Source organism: Lissotriton helveticus, chromosome 3_2 (assembly GCF_964261635.1).
Source record: "Lissotriton helveticus chromosome 3_2, aLisHel1.1, whole genome shotgun sequence".
Taxonomy (NCBI): Eukaryota; Metazoa; Chordata; class Amphibia; order Caudata; family Salamandridae; genus Lissotriton; species Lissotriton helveticus.
In genome coordinates, this window is record NC_136062.1 from 1,668,843 (window position 1) to 1,696,265 (window position 27,423).

The 27,423-nt window shown below is 47.1% G+C and overlaps 1 protein-coding gene across 1 annotated transcript in view; it reads right to left on the bottom strand.

Annotated features, from left to right (window-relative positions):
• ADAMTSL3 (ADAMTS like 3) overlaps positions 1–27,423 on the bottom strand; it is a 2,298,702-nt gene that overhangs the window by 31,881 nt on the left and 2,239,398 nt on the right. Inside the window, exons 27-28 of the mRNA XM_078684728.1 lie at positions 10,868–11,051; positions 1,832–2,036 (exon numbers count right to left, since the gene is read on the bottom strand). Coding sequence (XP_078540854.1) covers positions 1,832–2,036; positions 10,868–11,051 — 389 coding nt within the window. The remainder of the gene's footprint in view (positions 1–1,831; positions 2,037–10,867; positions 11,052–27,423) is intronic.

The following is a 27,423-nucleotide window of genomic DNA, read 5'->3' on the forward strand; positions in this document are numbered from 1 at the left end:
ACAATTTGATGCCTTCGATGGCGGCCATGACGTCCTGCAGAGTTGGGTCGGTTGTCGGATGCATCGAGTCTCTCGCCTCTTCCAGTGGCCTACCCGGCCCACTGGGCGACCCCTTGACCTGGGCATACCGATCCATTACATTGGTTTGGGTATATCCACCTCGCCTGGTAGTTTTAGCCTTCTGTTTGTCTCCCTCCGGTTTCCCCGCCATTACGGGAGATACCCTGGTAGAGTCCAAAGCAGGAGCTAAAGAGGGGAAAAACCAACCAAGAGGACAGCCAAAGAACAATAGACAACACCAGACAGCCAGGAATGTTGACCAATACGGCAAAACGGCCGTGAAGCAGAAAATCAGGAGGCCCAAAAAAAAAAAAATGGCGCCTAGGTGCCACACCAGAGTCAGCTGAGAGAGACGGTCAGCCTTCCGTCGAAGGATCAGCACTTCCAGCAATATGTGTCTCACTCGAATGTCTGATCGGGGATGTGTCCTTGATTGAAGAGGGGGGGGGACGCTCCCGGCCCGGGGTCTAGTCCAGGTGGTAAAATCCAAAGTGAAAGTAAGACCCGCTCCGGATGTTAACCACCACCTCAGGCCAATGTTATTCAATTACGCCCCGGGCACACTGCCAACTCCAGCGCCGGGCATCCCCGAGTCCAAGGCTGCAAACTGTCCAACACCACAGCTCCGGATTCCGGGGTCCGATCGGGACGCACGTTGCAGTTTTAGTTTCTCCTGTGGGTCATCTGTACGAAGACGTCAATAAAAATCAGGATAAATGACAGGATATGAGCGGGAGGTTACGAGGGTCTCGAGAGCCCTGTGCTCATGCGGCCATCTTGGTTGCGCGCGAAGCTCCCTGTTATAATTGTATTTTTAATAAACTATTTCAAATACCTATAAAGGATATTTTTTACCTTTAGTGTTAAGTTTCACTACATTATTGACATCACATTTTTCCGGTCATGATATTTGTGACCCACAACATTTTTTTCCCCAACATTTTGGTTAAACACCGATTGGAGTTCAACCCAACTACTCTGTCTATGTCCATAATACTTAAAGCTTTTTAAAGCTAGATACTGTCATAGCAATGAGGAAGTGCCTTTGGTAGAAGGTGCTATAGGTTGCTTTAAAGTATGACACTATAGATTAGTCATACCCATAAAGCTATTATCTGACCTCTAACTGAAGAAAATACAGGCTGTCTAAACCATTGCTGATATCCCTAAATTTGGACATATGTTCCAAGTAATTGCAGATGTCTATTGCCTTTCAGTGCAATTCAAAACTATGCATAACTTATAATTGCACAAGATATCGATCTATACTACCATATAAAGCACCAGTGTCCTTTCTTATGTTCATATATTCAAGGTCATCCCTATTTCAGGCCTTTCTTTGCAGCATCTCAGTTGCTTTATAGATCATCTGTCACAGGGGACAAGATCAACTTCAGAGTTACAAGGCTCCCAAAATCAGTGCAAGTTACACCCTATGTCTTTCCTGTTCATTTGTCAAGCGCTTGGTAGTCTTTGGCCAAAGAGCATTGTTAAATTCAGAAAAATATAAACAAAGTGCGTAACACGTCCCACATCAAATGGGATTTGCCTTTGTAACTAGCAAGGGTTTACAGATGGATGCCACATTGCCTAACAATCACTGTCACTTTAATGAATGCCACCTTTTTCCCCATACCAATAATTTACTGGCCAGAAATGTAGAAAACATAATTTGATAGATTTTAGTGTGATGATAAAAGTTTGAACCTCACAGACCTTAACACCTTGTCAACCAGAACGCACCCTCCCCTTTCTATACAAGAGAAGTTACCTTGCCCCACGGATGAGCTGTCCATCCTGCACATGGATTCTGAGAGCAAGGTTTCCTTCCCGCAGGACGATCATGGTATCTACAGGCATCTGATGGCAGAACGAACACTGTTCCATTGGCTGTCATTTGCTGACAAGTTATATGTCGCTGTTGGAATCCACCACCACAGAAAGCAGAACATTCAGCCCACAGGCCGGTAACCCATCTACAATTTGAAAATACACGTACTTAAGATTTGCAAAAAAAGTAACACAAGTAATACATTTTGAAGAAACACTGTAATACAGTTCATTTATTAACAGTTAGTGGTGTTTCAACTGGCCTTTGACTTATGCATGCAATACAAAGTCAAAAATACTTTCATGCAAAAAAGGCATTGTGAATTAGTGCAATATAATCATGAACAAATGCATTGTACTTGCACAAATATGGTGTGCATCAATTGAAAGCCTCCTCAGTAGTTACCAAGGTACCATCAAATTGTGCAATCACTGATGCTGAGCTGTGGAATGCACAAATCTAGGGACTGCCATTTACACAATAAAGAGAGAAGAGGACAGAAAGAAGCTGTCCATCTCGACAGTGATAGGTGCCTGTATTATTCGCATGACCAGAAGAGAACTCCTTTTGTCCTAGCTATTGATCTGGTGGAAACTTTTTTTTATTTTTTTAAATTCTTTATTTTTCGGTTTATTGCATGTTTATACTTACAAACCAATAATTAAATCATTGTTGCGGACATAATTTATACAACAAAAAGAAAACATTAAATATATAGGAGGTTTGTTGTTATTCACAGTGATATGTCCATGTGTTGCAACATAGGCCCCCAAATTTGAGCCCCCAGCTTTTTTTTCTTCACCGATTTAATACTGTACAGCCTATATTCCAAATTAAATTTGTTGTAACTTTGCACGCCACATTTCAAACGATGGTGCTTCAGGTTGAATCCACACAGAAGCAACGCACAGTCGAGCAACTGCAGCTTCCATAAACATAAGATATTTAAATGGGTAACATGCCTGAGTTAGCTGCGTCCCTTCACCCACTCCTGTAAGCATCACCTCTCTAGAGATACACACATTAACCCCTGTAATATGAGTCAAAAACTGCGATATATCCTCTCGAAACTGATTTAATCCTATGCAATCAAAAAAAATGTACAATATCAGCATTCTCCATCTGACATCTATAACATTTCCCATCGTGGGGTCCCCCCCACTTCTACATTTTAACAGGGGTGTGATATAAGTTGAACAAAGTTTTATAATGTTGGGTGCGCAGGTTAGCTGTCAACATGACTTTAGCTGCAGTATTGATTGATTGTTGCACATATGTTCCTGTAGTCCCAAATCTTTCAATCCACTTCACATCATGTCTCTCTATATCATCACATAAAGTCTCTGTCAATATACCATATAATGTCCCAATCCTAGCTCTTTTTTTTACTGCCTCTATTAACACATAGGGTGTTACTGCTACATATCTGCAATGTTTAGTTAAGTAGTCACGAATTTGTAAAAATTTAAAGAAGTCATGTTTAGCTAAATTATACTGTTCAGCTAATTCTGTAAAAGAGGCCATTATCCCACCATTATACCGATCTCCTAAATATCGAATCCCCTTCTCACGCCATCTATCCATCCCAAAATATAGCAGGGAATAATTCTATAACATTTAAAGGTGTATAATGATTTATACGACCGATCGATACCAATTTGCGTGTTGTCTTCCAGGCTTTATATGCTGTGCTAAAAAATTTAAACCGCGTCCTCTTAAAATAGCTATGTTCAAAAAACGTAAGTAAAGCCTCACTAACCTGAGTCCCCATCAACATTTGATATATATTAGGCGCTTCTGTATGTTGTACTTCCGCTCCGATCACCAAATACTGCATGTTTTGCAGGAGGCAAACTAAATAATAGAATGTAAAATTCGGTACTGCCCATCCCCCACGCTCTAATGGTAGCGTCATATACTTCGAAGCCCGGCGAGGTTTCTTCTGACCCCAAATAAACCTATCAGCAAGGGATTGCAACTGTAACAATTGAGGGCGTGTGAGCTCAAGTGGGACAGTCCTAAAATAGTACATTTCCCTAGGAAGTATACACATTTTGAGCACATTGCATCTCCCTACAATTGACAAATGCAAGCACTCAACCCGCTCCAATTGTCGCCGTACCGAAGATACTATGTCTGCCCAATTAACATCCACAACCTCTTGAAGTGACTTCCTAATTTTAACGCCCAAATATCTAGCTTCTTGTGTAACCCGTGCTTCTCCTGGACAAAGTCCTTAAGTACAGACAATCTGGGTTTTAGATACATTCAATTTATACCCAGCAACTTCACCATATCTCTGAGTTAAATTCTCAATTTCTCTTACCGGTTGTTCTGGGTCAGACATCACTACCGCTATATCATCAGCATAAGCAAGGACATGCACTTGATGTTGCCCAAGTGTCATTGACTGTATTTCATTGGTTGTTTCCAGCAGAATTAACATTGGGTTAATGTAGATAGCAAAAAGGAGGGGCGAGCACAGACAATCCTGCCTTGTTCCCGTAGCGATATTTACATAAGATGACTCTCTGCCCATAGTGCATATTTTAGCCTGAGGTCCTTTGTACATAGTTTGTATAGATGTTATATAGCGGGGTCCAAACCCCATCTTTAGCATAACGGCCCACAGGAACGGCCATGAAACGCGATCGAACGCTTTTTCAGCGTCTAATAAAATTATAACCATATGCTTTTGCTGTACACTGGCATAATCTATTGTTGTGATCACCATAAGTATATGATTAACCATGCTCCGACCTGGTATAAAACCATGTTGATACCTGGATACTAACGGGGATATGACATGAGACATTCTAGTTGCTAAAATTTTTTAATACAGCTTGCCTTCTGCATTTATTAAAGATATGGGTCTATATGACCCAGGGAGCCTCGCAGACTTATTTTTCTTTTTAAAAACCACAATATTGGCATCATCCAAAGAGGGTGGTGAATTTCCCACCTGAGCCTCTAAAAATGTAGCCAACATATCTTCTTTTATAATAGAGAAAATTATCCGGTATATCTCCAAAGGGAGTTTGTCTGGTCCCGTCGCTTTCCCTAAAGATAGTGAGCCCAATGATTCCTCCAATTCTAACATTGTTATTAGGGTTTCCAGCTCCTCTCGTTCTTCTTGTCCAAGCCCAGTCAATTCTAATGTCTGCAAAAACTGTTCTATGTTGGCCTGCTGAACTATGTCTTGCGTGTAAAACTCTTTATAATAAGAATGGAACACCTCCAATATCCCTTCCATAGTCTCTACTACGCTCCCTTTCCTATCTTCTACCATTGTAATTCTCTGGGCAGCTTGCCTACCCCGCAGCCTTTGAGCTAAGCAGCGACCAGTTGTCTCCCCATATTCGTACCTTTTCTCTTTATACGCTTTATATTGAGCTGCTATTTCTTGACACCATATCCCATTAATCCTAGCCTTACAGCATGCCGTCTTAGTTTGTGCTGCGTTGGGATCTGCCTTGTCTCTGACCACTTGTATACATTCCCGTTCTGCTACCTTTAGCTCTTCTAATAGACCCGCATTTGCTCCTTCTGTTGCCTTTGCTTAGTCCAACCATAGCTAAGTGTCTCCCCCCCAATCCAGCTTTCAGTGCGTCCCAGACCATTGGTTGAGTGGCTGAGCCTCTGTTGCTCTCAAGAAATGATTTTGCCGAGGTTTTAATATGGCTGATATAGTCGGAATCACATAGTAGCTTCTTGTTGAAAGTAAATCTGTATTCCCTTGCAAGACTAAAGCCAATAAGATCTACTAGGACGGGTCCATGATCCGACGTAACTCGTGGCCATACTTGCATCCTTGCACCGATCGTGAGTGGACGGGGCAAAAACACATAGTCTAACCGAACAAATTTATTATATGGGTATGAATAAAACGTATACTCTGGATCCCCCTGATTCACTACTGCCCACCTATCTACTAACCCATGATTCTGCAACAGTTGTTGTAGGGCCCTATACACTCTTGGTTTACGCCCACTGTACTTCCCATGTTCGGGGTCCCACATCTGGCCTTCCCCATTTATATTAAAATCCCCAGACAGTATCAGCGAGGTTCCCCATTATGTTATGTTATGTTATGTTATGTTACATAGTTTTTATATAGCGTACGGCTACTCGAGAGGAGTGTCCCGACGCTTTTCCACCAGTGGCTCATAAAAAGTAACACAACACAGCTAAAAACAGAAAACATAAGAAAAAGTAAAAAGAAGCAATTTAATAAAAGAACAGACTAAGAATTAAAAAGCCAAGTCTTCAGGCCCCTCCTAAACTGAAGCAAATTGGCAGTACTGCGAAGTGAAAGTGGAAGCAGATTCCACAGCTGGGGAGCTCTGCAGCTAAAAGATCGCCCTCCGGCACGGGCCTTCCTCACCCGTGGGACCACAGCTTTAAAGAGGGATTCTGAACGGAGGGAACGGACTGGATGATAAAAGTTCAGTCTCCGCTGCAGATATCCCGCCCCTGATCCATGCAAAGCTTTATGCATCAGGGTCAGGGATTTAAACTGGATCCGCTTCCTAATAGGGAGCCAATGAAGCGTCTGAAGCAACCTCGAAGCACGGGCTCGTCTGCCAAGACCGAAAATTGCCCGGGCAGCAGAGTTCTGCACCACCTGGAGGCGCTGAACCAGGTAATCGGGGAGGCCAAGAAAGAGGGCGTTTGCATAATCCAGCCTCGAGCCGACAAGGGCCTGAACGGTAATCCTCCTGTGCTCCTCCGACAGCAGAGGCAAAAATTTGCGGAGCATCTTCAGGATTCCGTAGCAGGTGCCGGCCAGGCCAAGAATATGAGATCGCAGCGACAACTGGTTGTCTAGCTTGACGCCCAAATTTTTGGCAACCTGGGAGGACTGAGCAGGAGGATTCATGGCGGACGGCCACCAATGCTGCCAATCCGGATCGGCGACGCAACCAAAGAATAAAATCTCAGACTTGCCCGAGTTGGCCCTCAGACTGTTCCGTTGGAACCAGTCGAAGACCAGCGCAAGGCAGTTCCGGATTCTCTCTCCATCAAACTCTTGGTCTTTCCCGCATGTGAAGAGGAGTTGCGTGTCGTCGGCATAAGAGACGATCTGGGCCCCGTACGCCTCCACCAAGGCCGCCAAAGGGGACATAAAGATGTTAAATAACGTGGGGCTCAACACAGAACCCTGTGGAACCCCAACTCCCAATGGCGGCATCTCGGCGGAGCTCTGGGAAACCCAGACCGCCTACGCCAATTCAACATTCAGAAATTCAAGGGTCTCTGCCTCTTCCAGATTCGAGCCGTAAACTGTACAGAGAACTATCTCAGTATCCCCTATAACACACTCCGTAATGGCCCACCTCGTCACATTGTCGACCTTTTCCTTACCCGTGCCCGAGATTCCGCATCACGCTAAAACCGCCACTCCCCTGTTTATAATAGACTGTCTAGTTGCTGTAATTACCGTATAGCCCAACTCAGATAATAGCCTCCTATTAGACCAGGGGACGTGTGTCTCTTGCAAACACAAAATATCTGGATTTATTCGCTTTAAATCAGCAGCGACACGCTTCCTTTTAAGAGCATTATTTAGACCACATACATTAAATGTGCATATTCGCAACCTCCTATCACACCTCCTATCTGCCATTAATGTCATCATATCTCACTGACATCAGTATATCTATATAAGGCGCATCAAACCAACTACACATGCTATGAACTGAGTTTTCTCCCTCTACCTGCCACCCACCCTTCCCCTTACTCCCAAGTGCCCCCTTACACTTCCCCGCCACCTACCCCAGAAAAGCCCCCACCTGCCGTGACCTTCCCCTATTATCGAGGCCTTAGGGCCAATCGCCCTTGTGATGCTCGGTGATTAGTACACATGGTGCTCACCCTTCCCGAAATGTCATTATATATGCAGATGAACTGTCACACTATCGCTCTTTAATATTCTCCATCCCATTTTACAACTACAGTAATGCCAGGCATATGCTCTCTAAACATCGTTCCTAGTCACCCTAAATATTGTAAAGATTCTTTGGCAACAACCTCAGAAGTAAAAAAGCGTGTCAGACCCTTATTAACAGTAGCTGGCTATAATAGGAACACTTGTACGCCTTTTGCTTGGAATGGATTTATCAATTGACGCATCTGCCATCTTTTTTCCACTGTAGAGTTGTAATAATCAGGTCTAACAAAGAATTGTGTCCCTTTCCCAGTTCTCTTCTTATCAGGTCGCACCAAGTTATATACTGCTTGTCTAGCCAAAAAGTTGTTCAAAGAAATCAAGATCACCCGTGGTTACTGCGCCGCCTGTCCATTCCTTGCCAGCTGTTGCCAGAAAGGAAATCTATGCGCTTGTTGTATTTCCTGAGTCTATTTCCATTCTTTGAGTTCAGGGAGTGTTTCCGCAAACATTTCAATTACAAATTGCCGGACGTCTTGCCCCTCCAAACCTTCCGGCGCGCCCAATACACGTCGATTTTCCATGTCAACCAGTTTATTATGCACATCCTCTTTGTTAGCCCTCATATCGGCGACTAGATCATTTTGTACTAACATCTGGTCTTCTAACGATGAAATGCGAGTCTCAGCCTCAGCCATTCGCTCAGTGAAGTCATTACATGTTTTTGCCAGTCTTCTCACAGTATTCTGTAACTTCCCACAGGCGGTGTGGGTCTTATTATTCTCTGCCTTTGTTTCCTTCCTGTGAGCAGATATGCATTTATAAATTGCTTCCAGTGATACTTGGTCTTGTACTTCCTCCGGCAAGCCCCCAGCTGCCTCATCAGAAAGATCCAATTCCTCAGATATCTTTTCTCCTATGGAGAGACCCCATTCCGGTAGCTCCACCGTTTCAGCAGCAGCAGCCCCCCCCGCCTTGGCCACCTTCCATACAGTGCAAGTTTCCATTGTTACATTGGTGGGGGGCTGCTAAGAGACCCATCTCCCTGTAATTGAAGATCGTAATCATAGTCTTCCGACGCATCTGAATGTTCAGACATAGAGTAAAATTCACTCTCCTTGCTGCTAGTGGCTTCATTCCTTTCATCACTTATTGCACCATTTCACTCTGTTACAGAGGGTTCGCTATAAACTACAGCATTAATCTGAACCTTCTCAGTAGCTTCTGACACCAGAGGGATTTCTTCAGAAGTCATGGCAGCCGACTTGCCTCCGCCAACGCCGCCACTTTGGACTGCAGAAACTGCGGGCATTCTTAGGAGAGCTAATGATGGTGTTGCCAGTTTCTTGCCAACGGCCACTTGAGAGATCAATGGAAACTTGGGGGCCCCCTGGGTAGAGCCCTTTCCTTGTAGAATGGCCGCCTGCTGCTCTTCCCCTACATGTTCCTTTCGGCCTTTCCCAGCTAGCGCTGCCCGGGTACCAGCTGGCGCTTCCACATTGCCCCTGGTCTTTTCGACACGACCCGTTTTTGGCTGCATGATTAGTTGCTTCTTACCCCACAACTACCGATAATATGCGCCGTTCCACCACACCAGGGTGATTTCTCACAAACTCGCGGTTCTAAATGAATCTTATTTCCTAAAAGTGAGAGAGTACAGAGAGAGTACGAAATCCCCTCCTGCTGTCGCTCTTTTTCTTGAAATAATCTTTAAACATACAGTGCACCTTGCCGCAAACAGTGTCAATGTCCCTGCTCTCGATTTGGCTGCCGCACGCACTCACCGGATTCTTGTGCTATCTTCGTTGTTTTCGTTGATTTTGAGAGTATTGCAGTACTGGCATGGTCGACCAAAAGGTAAAGGGAGAACAAATCAAGGAGCAGCCAAACCGCCGGGAGTGATTCCTCTCAGCGTGTGTCTCCGGAACCTGCAGCGAGCACTGCAGCGCGAACACCGCCGCCCACCGCAGATCCAGCTCAGGTGTGCCGCGATTCAAACACCGCTTACTGCCGCTTGTTGCCGTTCACTGCCGCTTGCCTCCATACACCACTGGTGGAAACTTTTACTGAGGAACATATTTTTCCTCACACAGGACTTGGAGACTCAGTTTCCTGTCCTGAATCAGAAAGAAAAAACACACACAAGGGGCACAGTAGAGATACCCTTCCCCGCCAGTCCTGGTGGGGGAAGTAGTCCCATAACTTAATTTCTTTTCTTGTCTCGTGAATCCGGAGTGCTGAGAATAAAAATGAGGGTTCCTGCCCATTTTCAAAATGAGCCCCCTCCAGGGTGGGCCAGGGCCAGAGGGGGTTGGCAGTTGTAATGTTTATGGAGAGTGGGGTGCACTGTCCTCCTCCCTGAGCTTTTTTCAAGCCACGGGGAATCCGTTTTACAGGGCTGCGTTTTAATAAAAGAGAGGTGGGTGCGCAGGCCCCCTCCCTGAGCCTAAAATAGGCCCAGTGACCCAATCCCCTATGGCCTCATATCAATAAAGGGGGATAGGGCCTGTGCCCCCCCTCCCAGAGACTTAATTAGTCCCCAGGAACCCCATTCCTCCTGGGCCAATAATCTCAATTAGGGGAGGAGGGCTGGGGCGGAGGGCTTGAAGCCCCTTCCCCTAGCCTCACAGCACCTTCACCATGCACTGCTAATTACCTCAAATATTACATCACTTATGTTCTATTACATCATTGATAACATTACTGCAGCATTTGAAATCCCATCATTGATAATAGCACTGTGCATGAGGGGGTGTAAGTTATAGTTACTTTAGGGCACGTGTTATAGTCACTTGAGATAACTTTAAGTGATGAATTACAATGGTTTAGTTAGTTTAAAATAGTATGTTTTAACTGACATTTTCAACTTAACTATAACGTCCCGTTAATCTTTGTTTTTGTCTTATAGAAATACATATACACACACACATATTCACAAACGTGCGCACGCATGCACACTCTTCAAAGGTTTTATGGCACATTATGTGACCCCCACACAAAAGATGACACTACCCTTAATCTCAGTGAGTGTACAGTATACACCTATACACACACTCGAAACTGAGCAGCACAAGACATGACCTTCATACCTTGCATCACAATCTTGCACGTTGCATGGCTGGTGATGGGCAACCGGCTGTTGAAGATGCTCACACATGGCCTCGCTCACTCTCTGTCCTCTGTCGTTTACACAATGCCTCTCTCGGAGCTGGGTGCCAGAGTTTCCACAGCTAGCAGAGCATGGGCTCCACTCACTGTGTTCCCATTTATAATCTGTAAATGAAAATAAATGAACTGGTTTTAAAGATTCTCCATCAGAAATATAATTTAGTTTGCTTTTAAGGTTGAGTGTCAATCAGCTGTTTAAAGTGATTTATTAAGCATATTTAGGTATACACGTCATTTGCACATGAGCGAGGGCATGTAATGGGTTGAATGTAGCTGCATCAATTCTAGCAAAGAAAAGCACATTTTTATGGGGCACTATTGTGATTTTGAGCTGCCACCAAACAGTAAAGGAAGGATGAGCGTGAACAAAGGATAGGGAACTTTTTTTTTAATGTATCATATTCCCAAAACTATATTTTTGTTTTTGTTAAATGACACACATTTATTAAACCAAAATATGCAATAATGATCCTGTGATGAACGTTAATGTTCCAAATCTTTTCTGTTACGGCCAATATTTTTAATGGCGTAAGACAAAATATGCAAAGTGAAAGCATTAGAAAGAAAATAAATAAGCAGACTCTCAAAGGTTTTTCCAGGCGTACATTTAAATTATGCCTGTAAAATGCTGTAATTTACACATCAATAAAATATACACGACACATGCTCCTCTGTATTGTTTCTTTCATGTGTGATAACGATGTGTGTAAGAAAGTTGACGTTCACAGGAGAGCGACAAAGGTGTATTCAAGGAAATGCAATGTAAATAATGTGATCACCTTTAGAGTTGTAACTGTCGGGGTAGTCACAAATCTGTAAACATGCACTAACCACCGTCTCTAGTAACTTATATTCAAAATGTATCTGGCATAAATGGTACCCAATTATATGACATAAAACAATCAAGCTGTAGATAAAAATAATAAGAGATTGCCTGGACTTTTGTAAGTGAAGAAGCATATCCAGAAAAAACACACCTAAATCATTTTCAGAGTGTATAAGGGGATATGGAAAGGCAATGGCTTTGCAAGCAAACATTTTCCATTATGGTTCTGATGTTTTCTTTTATAAGTTTCAGGTTTCGCAAATGACGTAGATCTGAGGTAGTGAAGAAAGTGTGGTGAAGTAGAGCAATCAGATCAATATTTTCAAGATGATGTGGTTCAATCTGGGCTAAAAAGTTTTAGAACAAATGAATGAATTGTAAACAAGCATTGTCAAAGTCAATATCCCTTTGGCTCTCCCAATGCTTTTTTAGGTCAAGCGTTCAATATCTTTTGTATCTTCTCTTGTGTGCTTAAAGCCACCCCCTGCTTTAATTTGTTTGTTTCACTGTCCTTTAAAAATCCATGCTGTTTAGTGGTCAGTCCTGCCTCTTTGTCCCTCCTTTTTCTCTTCCGTTCCTCCCAAGGAGGGAGCATCATTACGCTATAGTTGCTTGTCTGTTTCTTGGGGGGCTATTTTTTTCATGGTTTACTGCTCCTTTTACTGTTTGCCTGCCTATGTTCAGCTCAGCACCCGTAATTGTTTGCATTTTAATGCAGAAATCTTTCCCTCCCATATCTTCACATGTCGCTGCATGCCCCTCCTGATTCCCCTTGTGCCTGGGGCTCCCATCCTGCCCCTCATCCCTCCCGCTGTAGTGTAGTTCCTATATTTCCAATAGTCTCTGCGCATTGGAATAACATATTCTATGGATTTGATGTAGGACTTAGGTCGACTAGGTCTCTATCGAATATAATAGACTTAATTGTGAGTGCCAGCTAGCTCAGAGGTCACTAGAAACGTTCTCAAATAAACAAGAAGGGATTAGTTTCTGACAACCGCATAAACATGAAAACTTTGTTTACCCAAGATAAAACGTATCTCCAGAGTCGTGGAAACAATAGATAGATGTTTTACTCAGTCAATCGTGCATGCTTCGTTTCATCAGAGGTGCAGAGAAATAGAGAGACGGGTGTTTTCAATAAAAGGATTTATTGAATAGTCTTCTTTCTCATGCAAAACAAATTAACTGCTACAATCGTAATAATGGTTGCAAAGTATAATGCGTACAGTAAGAAGAGTATTATAAAATAATACTGTAAAAGCATGGTATGGTTTCTAAGCCATTAAATACATACATAAATAACAAAGCTAAATGTACTCAACTGGTGCTTCTAAAATACGCCTACCCCAATGTACCTAACCTAAGTCTAGTACAAGGGAAGAAGTAAGTATGGTGTAGCATAGGTTTAGTTTCTTTTTGCCAAGAATCTATCCAAGATTTCTCTTAGGGTCTAATCAGCTCCGTACCTTGGTTTTAGAATGAAGGAGGCCTGGCAGCTCTCTGTCTCTCAGGACTTGATTTCCCAACACCCCGCAAGGGGAGCTTGTAAACACTGGAGCTGGATTCTCAGCAAGAGAAAGGACAGCTTCTCTGTCAGTGCGTCAGTTGGAGGGTCGGCTTCCTTCGGCACTTGCTGTAGCGAGCTGCGTCGGGCAAGTAGATGATCGAACTGCTCCAAACCACCGTTGTTTGCTAGGGCAAGTGTAGGCATATTTATACCTTGAAGGTTTCTGGTGTGACGTAAGGTCGAACATAATAATGTCACCAAAGAACCCCAAGGGAATGGTAGTTCTTTGAAAACGCCATGATTTCTAGGTCAAATCAATATTCAAGAAAGGGGATGTCCCTGACTGCTGAAGCCGAGTTTTCCAAGAAATTGTTGTGGCTTTTTGGAACTAGTGGAAGTAGCCATGCCTGTATTTGGACTGGATGGGTTATATCTAAATACGGTTATGATTCCTATGCCTATATAAGGGCAATGTGAATTGTACCTATATAAGGGCATGAATCTGTAACTTACGCTTGGATCCTAAAATGCTACACAACACCGCCATGTTACTTGTTTTTTACTGAAAGCCAGCATCTGTTTCTTATGAAACATTTTTATGGGATTGTGCTGGAAATGCAGGGTTGAACATGGCTCCTAAAATACATGCATTAGTCCGTCCTCTCTTTCTGTCTTCAGACAGCTGCTACATATACCGTGTCCCATCCAGCTCTCATGGTATTTCTTGGACTGATGAAAAATTATGGCTTCCAGAGGACAGTGCCAGGTAGGACCTGAAGCAACACTTGTGAAATCTTGCACAAGTGTCTGGCTTTGGCCGTTTCAGCTAGGCTTCCATGCTTATCCTCCTTCAGACAGTGAATGTTCCCCTTGCTAGTAATGAAATAATACAATCAGCCACACCAGCAGCACTCTTCTGTGTGCTTAATTGGCTAATGCGATGGGAGGGATGAGAGCCGGGGGTGGCGGCGGGAAGACTCAGGCAGGATCATCTCACCCCAGCTGCTACATAGCCGCATCGGATAACCGAGTCGCCCTGCAGATATCTTTCTCGCTGTCAGTCTTGCGACCGGAGCCTTATGGTGGGGGCAGCTGAAGTACTGCGTGCTGCCAAACGCAATGATTTCCTAACCCCTCCCTCTCCTTTGTCTTACTTTCTGCCCTCTGTGACAGAAGGCCGAGGATGCTGTGAATGGGCATGTATGAGCAGTGATGTGCAGCTCACTGAGGTGGCATCACACCACTGAAGAACAGGCCAGTCAAATGGGCAATCTCGGTTTCTTCGACACGGTAGTCTACAAACTTTCCTCTTCTGGTAGCTCTCTGTGCTCCGACAGTGGCCTTTGACTGCTCTCTTTTTGAATAATGGGATTTGAATTTATGTCCATGTTTGTCTGCTTGAGTGCACAATTTAAAGAGCTTCGCTACAGACCACCTTTAGATTATTAGATGTGTCTGGCTTTAATGTACTAACGATATCTTTTTATGAGTTTGACCATTCCGCCGTGCCAGTGTTTGTACTTTTTGTATGTTCTTGTATCTGGTCTTTCTTACTAGTAAACGGGACGTGTCATTGTAGTACTCTGGATTTACGTCACCAATATTAAAAGTTTGCATCCCAGTTTTTACATTATATCGCCATCTTACTACTGACATCCCACTGGGGTGATACAAGGACCCCTTAAAAGGAAAAAGTATGATGATTTGCAAATTGACCAAAAATCGGCTTACTACTCATCGGCATGGTTTTAAAATTAGGGACTAGAAGAAGATGTAGCATAAGCAGTTGTGTAATTGATAAACAGTCCATAGGTAGCCATGAGCCAGAGGAGAGGATAGTAGCAGCTAGGGGGCAGAAACGTATGTCTACTTCAAAGTTGGGTGGCTTTTGAGGGCCATGTCTTTAAGTATATACTGACAGCCATGCTGAGTTATTTCCGTTGTTGCTAATGCAGGATCACAATTCCTGTTGTACCATTCGCACTGATGTGCGGAAATGACGTCCTAAGTCTGCTAGGGTGCTGACCAGCAGAGAGAAAGAAATCCCAGGTCTTGGAGGAGTTAGGAATATGGTGGCCAAAAAAGTGCGGATGTGCTGGGGTTTGGGGCAAAGCCACGGCAGCACTGGAGTGCATTCTTTAATGCAGGGCCATTGTCTGAAGTTAATCTCGGACAGGTTACTGGCCCTGACCTGTAGACGCTCAGAGGTACTCACTGATTGCAGGGTCTTTGAGTGCAAGCAGAATAAGTTTGCATAGAAGAACACCGGTTCTGGTTAAGCCAATTTCTAGAAACAGATTTTACACTTATTTCAGTCTAAAAAGGTCACTTGAGATTTTTCTAACTACTACTGCATAGTGACATTAAATACTATCGTTTTCATTCATCCTAATTAGAGTAACACTCCTTTTGAAACAGTGTCAGGGCGCAGTACCAGAAACAAACCACCACAGAAGAAACAAGCATTGGCATAGCCAATAGGTCTCGCCTTTGGGATGTTATAAGATTTTAGTTATGTTTTATATTATTGTATGTGCCTTGTGAGACGGGCAACTGCAGCGTATTTGTGTGCATTGAGTGTGAACGTGCAGCCTCCTCTGTGCCTGCAGAGCAGCTGGGAGTGGGAGCAGAGGAAGGACTCCATGAGCCACTTAAAGCTCTTGCCTGGAAGAAGGGGGCAGTGTGTGTAAGCAGAGGCCTTGCCACCTCTGCCTCGGCCGCCACTGTCAAAACACGATTCTGCTGACTTCTTCCTTCTATAAGTCAACAGCAACGGGCTTAGCATGACAGCGTATGGGTTAAAAATATGAACGGCAACAGAAAAGCACCACTGAGACAGCTGTGTGAGATGAACAACTGATAATTTGGCTATTGCAACTCAAGTTGTACGTTTTTATTTTTTCCAATTCCTAATTATGCAGCCATGTTGGATCGCAGTGCACGTCAGAGTGCTTTCAGACACAGGGCACAAGATGGGGGAGAGAAGGAGTAATGGTGAGGAGCATGGGATGGAGGGGGTCCCTGAGTGGAGTGGGCAAGAAGAAAAGGGGGGTGACATTTGGAGAAGGGGTGGCAGGGTGAGGATACAAAGCACAACAGATCGAGGTCAAGGGTCAGATAAATGCAAAACTGAGTAAGGGAGACCATTATCAGTAGTGGGCAGACATTGATGGCAGTGTTTCTGTGGGTCATCCGCATGACACTATGGGACTGGTCTAATGGTATTAACGGCCTGTGCTAGGCTGGGAGTGCTCAAGCACCGAGGCTCGGCTGCTGCAGTGAGGCCTCAGTGGCTTATGGAACTCAAGCGGCTAAGGAGCCAGGAGCTTGGACAGGCATAATCATGTTATAGCTGTTTTCTGGTACTGGCCCAAAACAAGAAGTAAACTCCTCGCACATGTTAGTTCCCTGTGAGGTCACTGTTGTGTAAGGCCAAAACATAAGATAATCTATAACGAATCCCCCAAAGAAACAGCATAACAGTGCATTGGCAGGGCTGTGCGTGTGCATGGCGTGAGAGAGAATGGCGCAAAAGAGAAGCGCCGCGAGTGAGCACGGCAGCACTGCGAACAAACTAATTGAAAACAGATGGTGACATGACCCCGATCAGATGGTGCCCCTGCTCGTAATCGCAAGCCATGGGCGGATACATTTCCTGGGAAAGTTGGGACATGCACCCGCCTTTGCCCAATTGGTGCTGTCTTTTTAGAAAGACACACGCAAAGCACAATAGAAAGAATGCTAAAAAACATACGCACGAGTATGTGCAAAGTCCAGAGTGATTCCAAGAGGTCGTTTACCTAGAGTAGCGCATGTGCACTGTGCTAGGCTCAACCTAAAAAATTTGAGTCTCTGTCCTTACACATCTGTTTTAAAATTTACAAAGCGGATCTTGAAACTGCTGTAGTCCATAAAGAAGATGCAGTGTCTGCTAATTTGTGGCCTCCAATGTCAATTGTGCTTCTGAACCAGAACAAACAATCGGACGGTGGTTCCTAGGGTCTAGAGCGCTGTGGGTCGATGCCACAATGAGTCAAGCATTTAAACACGTTAGCCAATAAGGTGCCATCAGGGGCTCACCCACTAGATGATAGGTTAATGAACTGCATGTGAATATACTAGATTAGCGGTTCTTAATCTGCGGTCCCAGGAGGCACGCAACTCCTCCTCGTGGGGGTCCACTACTGCTTAGAAACCTAAATAATATTACCAGAGTCATAAAGTGAATATAAATAAAGTAAAATTGGAAATTATAAAAAAACGCCAAATTATTCAATCTGCGTAGGTTGGGGCCCCTGGATTCCAATAATGACTCAGTGGGAGTCCACAGAAGTCAAAAGGTTAAGAACCACTGAACTAGAGTATCAATTGAGATGTCTAATGTTAGTTAAATAAAACAAAACAATACAAAACTTACACTTAAAACAGTCCCGGGCGAGTTAATGCATACTAAATTAGAGTTTCCACGCAAATAGTTATTTTCCATTTGGTTTGCCCTAGCTGTTTAAATGAATTTATAAGGGTCTTAAACTTGTTTGATAAATTGCAATTCCTGCCACAGGGTGTGATAAATCATTACACTGCAAGTTCATGCACCCATTTTGCATACCATACAATAAAATAGGAAAAAAAGAATATATATCAAATTGACTACAATTAAGCGGAATTAATGTTCCTCATGCTCTGCATCTAGGAGATGTTATACTTCATAAAGACGTCTTCTTTTCTGTTAAAGCAAGCCAGAACCGACTGCTTTGTGGCGATTATGCCCAAATCGCGAAGTGTTGGTGCACACAACATGGAATCGTTTCATTTTTCGTTTTTTTTTTAAAATATGTTTTTATTGCAGATTTATAAACAAAACATTAAATTAGGCGACCTTCCCGCCCCTGAGCACCAAAAGACAAAGTTCCAGAACAAAATTTCACACAGCCATTCAGCCCACATCCCGGAGGCCGGGCGGCGTACGTGTCCAGTCCTTATATGATGTCCAGGAAGCCACCTCATAGAGGTATCCAGTCAACGACACAATTTGGTATCTGCTTTTCTTGTAACTCCAAAACAAACCCCCTCCCTTGTACCCCCATCCGAATACAGCATCTCACCAGTGGTGAGCAATACCATCAGCAACACAATCCGCACCTTGCAGTCACACTCCATAATCTACCCGTGTTAGGACTCCTAAACGTCCGTCTTGTACCAATCTATGTGTCAACCGCAGCCCAGCCCTCCTGCAACATTCTAGAGTGGAGGCAAGTAACCGCCTTGATCGTACCCGCAGCCATTACCACATACTGACAGGCCATAGTCATTTCGGGCTCCGCTAATCCCCCTCTCCAGTGTTTCTGCATTGCTGCCACTATCGCCGCATGCAACAGGTAACTCCCATGAGGTAGTCCAAACTGCTCCTGAAGTGCTCTGAAGGGGACCAAAACCCCATCAATATACAGGTCTCCCACCACCTGAAGGCCCAAGTCCTCCCATTCCAATAAAGGAGACCAGTCTCCTCCATGTGGCAGCACCGTCAGCATCCCCAGAGGGATCTCCGGTGCATATGGGCGCACTGCCTTCGCTCTCTTTAAGCTCCTATGCCAACATAGCTGCAGTGTCCTCTCCTCCATGGTCAAGCCTCTCAACTCTAGTTTCTGCTGCATGATTATGTACGATAAGATATGTCTTTGAATGCCCGTCCCTCTATCTTGATCCGGTCCCCTGAACTCATTAGCGATGTGTTGGGTTAGCACCTGTAACTGTGCCGCCAGGTAGTACAACTCAAAGTCAGGGACCGCCATCCCCCCTTCAAGCTTGGGTCTCATCAGTGTGTTCAGTGCCACCCTACGCCTCCCACGGCCCCAGAGAAAGTCAATAATCATCGTCCTCAGTTCTTTAAAAAACCGTTGGGGGATCTACACCGGCAATAAGTAGTAGAGCAGCCTGGGCAAGGCCACCATCTTTAGCAGTGCCACCCGGCCCTGCACCGAGAGCGGGAGAGATGCCCAGAAAGTCATGCAGCCCCTCAAGGCCCTAATGCAACGTCCCACATTACCTTCCAGCATATCCAGAGCCTCGTGATATATGCGGACCCCTAAATAAGTAAAGCAAGTACCTTCCCATACAACATCCACTGTTAGTGGCGGGTAAGGCACATCCTTCCGCAACGGAAAAACACACGTTTTGTTCCAATTTACCTTAAGGCCCAACAGTTTCCCAAAGCTTGATAACATCGCAACTGCGCCTTCCAGCGCCACTCCCGTATCCTCCAAGTACAGCAACAAATCGTCCGCATACAATGATATGTGGTGAAGCCCACCACCATTGCCAATCCCATTGTACATCACCCCTATCCGCGCCTGGGCCGCCAGCGGCTCCATTGCCAATGCGAATAACAGAGGAGATAGCAAGCATCCCTGTCTCGTCCCTCTACGCACCTGATAATCAGAGGATATCACAGATCCCAGTTTCACCCTAGCCATCGCAGAAGAGTAGAGAACTCTCGTCCAGCATCCGAATCTTTCACCTAAGCCAAATCAAGGTACACCCATTCTAGGCTATCGAAGGCTTTCTCGATATCAACCGTCAGCACCGCTGGTTTTTTCTCTGGTTCCAGTTGGCTCTCCAACACTCGTATCAAACGGCGAATATTAATGGAGGTGTTCCTAGTGAGAATGAACCCCGCCTGGTCCGTGTGTATGAGAGTCGTCATGTGCGGCAACAGTCTAGTGGCCAAGATGCTACTTAGGATTTAATAGTCCACCGTCAGCATAGACAGCGGTCTATATGACGTAACATCTGTAGCCTCTCTGCCAGGTTTCAGCAGCGGGACCACCAGCGCCTCCCTCATTGATCGGGGCAGGCATCCCTTCTCCAGGGCTTCGGAATATACTTCTAGCAGCTTGGGTGCCAAGACATCTGTATATTTGGCATAGAATTCAATTGGTAGACCATCAACCCCCGGCGTCTTGTTCCTAGCCATCTGTTTAATGGCTACCCTAATCTCTGATATCGTAATGTCACCTCCCAATTCCTTCGCATTATCTTCATCTAGCGCCGGGAGCCGAACGCCCGCCAGGTAAGTGTCAATCTCATAGGCGTCGGCCTCCAACTGACTTTCATATAGAGTTGAGTAATAATTCAAGAAGCACGACTGGATTTCGGGCTGCGAGTAAACCACCTCTCCCGTCACCACCCTTAAACTCATGATTGGGCTCCCTCTAGGTTCTGGGTTAGCTAGTTTCGCCAGCAGCGTACCCACCTTGTCCCTTTCCGCATGTACCTTGGTGACATACAACTTATAATCATAACACCGCAATCGTTCCGTTTCCTATGCAACCAACTCCCTCGCTTCCTGTAGCCTGGCCTGCAATTCCGGACATTCTGGCCTTTGCCGTTCTAAGTCCCTCAATACACCCTCCGCTTTCTCCAAATCAGCCAGGACTGTCGTTCTCTCATTCGAAAACCTCCCCATGCAGAGGCCCCTCACCACCACCTTCATAGCAACCCATTCTACTGACCTAGAAGTGGCTGTACCCTCATTCTCGACAAAATAACACTCAATGCCCTGGCGGACAGTATCGCTGACCACCTGGTCCTCCAGGGTGTCAGGCCGCAACCTCCATGTGGGGACCGCTGATCTCACTCGCTGCCATTGAACAGATACCAACAGGGGATTATGATCTGAGATGGTCCTGGCTAAATACTCCATGTATGTTATCATGGCGGCCAACGGACCACTGCACAATACAGAATCTATCCGCACATGTAGAGCGTGTAGTGCCGAGAAAAATGAGTAGTCCCTAGAATAAGTATGTTGCTCTCACCACACATCAATAAGGCCCCACTTCTCTTGCCAATCATTCCTGTACGTAGCCAATCTGCGCACCGGGGAGTCTGCCAGTGGCGGGTGTGATCTATCTAGCAATACCTCCGTAATGGAGTTAAAGTCCCCCCCGAGTATTATGGGACCGGCCAGAAAATGAGCCAACGAACCAGATAACCCTTCATAAAAGTGAGCCTGATCCGTGTTGGGAGCGTACACACTGCATAAAACCACATCACGGCCGTACAACCTCCCCTCTACCACTACATATCGACCTTCAGGGTCTACCACATGGTTCGTGGCCTGAAAAGGGACTCCCGCTCTTACCCACACCAACGCTCCCCTTGCAAACGCCGAATAGGATGTGCCAAATACCTGGCCATGCCATCTCCTCTGTAAGGCAATGCATTCCTGTTTGGTTAAATGAGTCTCTTGCAATAGCGCTATCTGGATACCACGCCTCACCAGATATGCATGCACCTTATAGCGCCGTGACATAGTCCGAAGACCACGGACGTTCCATGTTAGACATTTCAAATTAGGTAACGTCCCCATTATAGGCAACATTCAACCACCCCACCAGTATCTCTTGATCGCCCACATCATTTCAGCACAACCCCTCAGCCAGAACCCCCTTACAATCACCCACAAAAACTCCCACATCCCCCCCCCAGAACAGGACCTAATAACACATCATCAGTCCCCATCCAAACATCAAATATAACACCCAATCTTCTATTCTGTAGTAGCCACTACAGATGGCCTTAAGGGCAATGGGAGGACGACCTAGGGCCAACCGGGGGCAGACCAAGCCCTCACCCAACACCCATGATCCCATATAATAGATCATCACAGTACCTTCTGCCCTGCAGAGCACCAGGGTCAACAATCCCAACATAGTTAGTCAACGTGGACAACATCCGAAATCATCACTCATTAAAGAGCCCGTCTGCCGTTTGGGGGGGTGACTAGTGGTCCACCAGCGCCGTCCACGTCCGAGATGTCTCCCCCAGACTTTTCTTCTTCTCCGTCAGACTCTGATCCCACCGACTGCTCTTCTCGTTGCGAGCCCGTTATCACTGCAGTTGCTGCCAGAGCCCCCTTCTTGTCCGCCGCCATTTGATTATCCTGCATCGCCCTCTTAAGTTTGTTTCGCTTGCGGATGCGTTGTGACTTTCGTACCTGGGTAGGTTTCTGCCTCTCTCTCTCTCCTCTACCTCTGCGGTCCGTCCCAGCTCTGTACAACTCAAGCCAGGTCCAAGCTTCGTCGGGAGTCTGAAAAAAATGGGTCGAACCGTCCATGATCACTCGCAGCTTAGCTGGAAAGAGTAAGGAATACTGTATTCCCTCATCTCTTAGTTCTTTTTTCACAGCTAAATAAGAGGCTCTATGCTTTTAGACCTCCTGTGTGTAGTCCGCAAAGATCGTGACCGGGCTGTTATCCACCTGGAAAGGACCTGTCGAACGCGCTCTTTGTATTAGCAGGTCCCTGTCCTTGAAGTGTAGTACCTTTACCACCACCGGCCGTGGCGGGCGGCCCTGCAAAGGCGGCCGAGCTGGAACCCTATGCGCCCGTTCCAAAGAAAAGAAGGGGGATAGGCCCTCTGGGGCCACAACTGTCTTGAACCAATTCTCCATATAGGCAACCGCGTCACTCCCTTCAACTTTTTCCAGTAAACCTACGACCCGTACGTTGTTCCTCCTAGTTCGGCTTTCGGAATCTTCTGCTCTCTTCTCCAGTGCCGTCAAGCGATCGAGTATATCGTTTAGCTTATGTTCCGCTGTTACCACCGCAGGCTTGAGTTCCTGGAGCAGTAGCTCGTTTTCTTTCACCCTATCTGTTAACTTAGCGTGATCCGCCCTCAAGAGGCCCAGGCCCGTGGCGACCTGTGCAATATCCTGATGTAGGGACTCCTTAGTTGCTGTGATAGCCTCTAGTATTCCATCCAACCTTTTGTTCAGTCTCTGCTTCTGCGCCGAACCCTCTAGGTCGGTTTAAGCCTTATGGTCTGTCACCGGCCCGTTCGCCTGATCTTGCCCCTGTCTCATTTTCAGTTCACGACCATTCGCGGCCATCTTGAGCGCCAAAATCACCGTGTCCTGTATGTCTCCGGATGGGTCGCCCGGTCTTCTTTCGATTGCCAGAGCGGTGTTCCTCTGAGTATATGCTTTGATTTGCAGTTACCACTCCCGGAGATGGAACTGTCCGGAAGCCACCGCGTCCTCCCCCGCTCCGCCTTCAGATGGGCAATCACCTGTCAATCGTCCTGTGTGCCCGTAGGTCAGGCCTACTCCCTTACTTCGTACGCTGTTCCTCGCTCCAGCCCTGGCCTCTCCACCACAGCACGCTGTTTGCCGTTGGGACCTAGTAGTGGGTCGAGAGGACCTTCAAGGCGCCCGCAAGTCGGGGGCTCCACCTTCGGACACAAAATGGCTGTCCCTGATCAGAGGCAACCTCTGCCGGTGGGACAACGAGCACCGCCAAAGAGTTCACCACCTCACTCCAGCAGGAAGTCAACGGCTCGTGAGCCTCCTCCTGTCTGACAGGCCCCTCCAGTGTGTTCACCGCACCCCTCAGATGCACTGTTCGAAGAGGCCCCGTACCGTTGCACTGTAATTGCCATGCAACTGCGGGAGATCCAATTAGGCGTGCCAGCACCAGGTAGTGAGAGTTCACTGTCGTTCAGGGAGCAGCTCCGTGTGGTTCCCGGGCCCCGTCCCCCTCCCTTGATCCAGGTGCCTGCGATTTCAACGGTCCGACTATGCCACGCCGGAGAGTCGCTCCCGGTTGCCGATCACGTTATTGGGCGCCAGCCCGTGTCACTGTGTTCATCGGGGGTGGGTCCCTCAGCGCCTTCCCTCCATTCAAGTTTATAGTCACCCCCGTGGGCCACTGCGCTGCACAGGGGCGCGAGGATTTACCAGGGCCTCGGCGCGGTGCTACCGGTCGCCCATGGGCTGTGATCGGCGGCTCCAGACAATCCCACACCTGCGCAGTCCCAGGGTCGGCGCTCCTCCTCGTAGCCCCGCTTCAGCTTTCCGCTATCCGGCCCTCCTCAATAGCGGCCGCCTCAGATCGCACTCGGATAAGGAGGTCTTCCCCACACGGCCGCCATCACAGGCATCAGGCGTCACACCAGCGATCGTCGTCCTTCGAGGCAACGGGAGGTTCCACTCTTCCCTAGCCTCGGGTGTTGTCCGTTACGGGGCGTATGCTCTCCTCCGCTCACCTCTCCAGCCGCTGTCCGCCATTTTTATCCCCTCATTTCGCTTCGCCTCTCTGCTTTCATTTTCCCCGGCTCGGGGCTGCCGACATTTTGCCCATAGACCGCTGCACCGCCAGCCCCGAACTCGGCTCTCCACACGCCGTTCGGGTCTCCGCTTCTTCAAAAGTGTGCTCCAGCTTCGCCCTCGGTGCTCCGAACAGAGTGCCAGTGCCGCAAGCGGCCCCTAGGCGAGGTTAGTCAGGAGAATTGCGGGATCAGGCGCGGAGCTACGAGCTCACGCCACCATCCCCATCGGCGTCCAAGCCACGCCCCCCAACATGGAATCGTTTCATGCCGCTACAAGTCGCTTATGATCAAGTTTCCTTAAAAAAGAAACTGGCCCTAGGGCTCAATGTTATTGCTTCAGTTGCACTTGAGATCCCAAAACTAGATCACCATTTCAGTCTTATATTTGCCCACAAGGTGCAATAACATTTTTGTTTGCTTTGTTCTATACGTTAGGCAAAAAGTCTATATACTTTCTGAACTATAGCTCTGGATGAACACTGACCCTTAACCAGGGTTACTTGAATGAGTCACATATTATGGCCCAGTTCCTGGCCTTGAGTCACCTCTTGGGTTAAGTCTTGACTGTTCGACCTCGCTAGCCCTGGAGAGGTAAGCCCCAAACAGGGGACTCTGTCACTTAAGCGGTGAAATAGTAACACAGTTTCTGGAACCCCTGTGGTAAACAGTTACTAACCCGAGAAGCGTCCAGTGATCATCAGCTGCATCAAGACCTTGAGAAAAGGCCAGACAAAGACGAAAAGCAACATTAAATGAGACAAAAATGACCACCGAGATACATGTACCAATGATTGGTCTGAAGGCATAAGTAACGTTAAATTAATTGGTACTACACACTCATCAGCAACCCCATAAGAAAAATGGGCATTGGAGAAGGAGTCTGGTGATATCGTGGGCTCAACAGAAAGAGGCCTGACGCTATTTTTCTCTTGTTTTTTTGGAACGTGCGGGAGCTGGGGTACAGACTGCTATGGGGCAACAATTGACGCGCTCTTCTCTCCTGTGCAGGAGTTTGGCTTAATTAAAGGGATATCCCTCCTCCCACAAAGTCCACCGACTATAGGTTCCCTCTTATACATGTCCCAGAGCTCGACCAGGGCCTCAAGCTTCTTCACAACTCTGTCAAAGGTTCTGCTCTGATACATACCCAAGCCCTGCACCAACCTTTTATGGAGTCTGATTCTGAATACACACAGCAGCGTCGTCACAGGCTCCGCCCCTTCCAATGCATGCCCATGCTGGTAATGCATACCCTAGCGCTATGGGTGTGCAGCAGGTCCTATACCCCTTGTAATCCTAGCCCCAGCCCTTCAGGTGTAAGGCTCCGCCTCATTCAATACTTCCAAAACATGCCCCAACGTTGAAGCTTTTTCAGCGTCTAACCCTTGTAACACACAGCACTGCATCTCTGTCACAGACCCCAGAAATTCTAAGCACTCCCTTTGATACAGGCCCGAAGCCTGCATGCAGTTCTGTGAGAGTCTGGGTCCTAATGCACACATTATCTGCAGCTCTGTCACAGACTGGGCTTCTCACAATTCTTCTAACCCTTGCAGCTCTGTCTCTGCTCCCTCCAATACATGCAGCAGTCCTTGCAGCTCTGTCGCCCTCTGCTGCTTTAATACATCAATCAATCAATCAAGGTACTTGTAAAGCGCGCTACTTACCCGTGATGGTCTCAAGGCGCTGAGGGGGGGGGGGGATGCCGCTACTGCTCGAAGAGCCAGGTCTTGAGGAGTTTTCTGAAGGCGAGTAGGTCTTGGGTCTGACGTAGGTGGGTAGGGAGGGTGTTCCAGGTTTTGGCGGCGAGGTAAGAGAAGGATCTGCCGCCGCCGGTCGTGCGTTGGATGCGGGGGACATCTGCGAGGGCGAGGCTGGCAGAGCAGAGCTGGCGGGTGGGGGTGTAGAAGCTGAGTCTTCTGTTCAGGTAGGCTGGTCTGGCGTTGTGGAGTGCCTTGTGTGCGTGGGTGAGGAGCTTGAAGGTGATTCTCTTGTCGATGGGGAGCCAGTGCAGGTCTCTCAGGAGGGGGGTGATGTGGCTGCGGCGGGGGGCGTTGACGATCAGTTGGGCGGAGGCGTTTTGGATGCGTTGTAGCCGCCGTTGGTGTTTGGCTGGGATTCCTGCGTAGAGTGCGTTGCCGTAGTCCAGTCTGCTGCTGACGAGGGCCTGTGTCACCGTTCTTCTTGTTTCGGTCGGGATCCATTTGTAGATCCGGTGGAGCAAGGGTAGGGTGTTGTAGCAGGAGGAGGAGACGGCGTTGACTTGTTTGGACATGGAGAGGGAGGAGTCGAGGATGAATTCTAGGTTGCGTGCGTGGTCAGTTGGTGTCGGTGCTGTCCCTAGCGCGGTCGGCCACCAGGAGTCGTCCCAGGCTGTGGGGGTTGGTCCGAGGATGAGGACCTCCGTCTTGTTCGAGTTCAGTTTCAGACGGCTGCTCTTCATCCAGTCGGCGATGGCCTTCATGCCCTCGTGAATGTTGGTTTTGGCAGTGTGGGGTTCCTTGGTAAGGGAGAGGATGAGCTGGGTGTCGTCGGCGTAGGAGATGATGTTGAGGTTGTGGTGGCGGGCAACTTGTGCAAGGGGGGCCATGTAGATGTTGAACAGCGTCGGGCTGAGGGATGAGCCCTGGGGGACGCCGCAGATGATGTTGGTGGCTTCTGAACAGAAGTGTGGGAGGCGGACGCTCTGGGTTCTGCCGGAGAGGAAGGACGTGGTCCAGTCAAGGGCCTTCTCTTGGATTCCGGCTTCTTGGAGGCGCGCCTTTAGGGTGCGTGTCGAATGCGGCTGACAGGTCCAGGAGGATGAGGGCTGTTGTTTCGCCGTTGTCCCGTTGGTGTCTGATGTCGTCTGTGGCGGCGATGAGGGCTGTCTCGTGCTGTGGTTTCGTCTGAATCCGGATTGGGATGGGTCCAGGATGTTGTTGTCTTCGAGGTGGCGGGTCAGTTGAATGTTGACGATTTTCTCGATGACTTTTGCCTGGAACGGGAGCAGGGAGATGGGTCGGAAGTTCTTGAGGTCCTTGGGGTCCGCC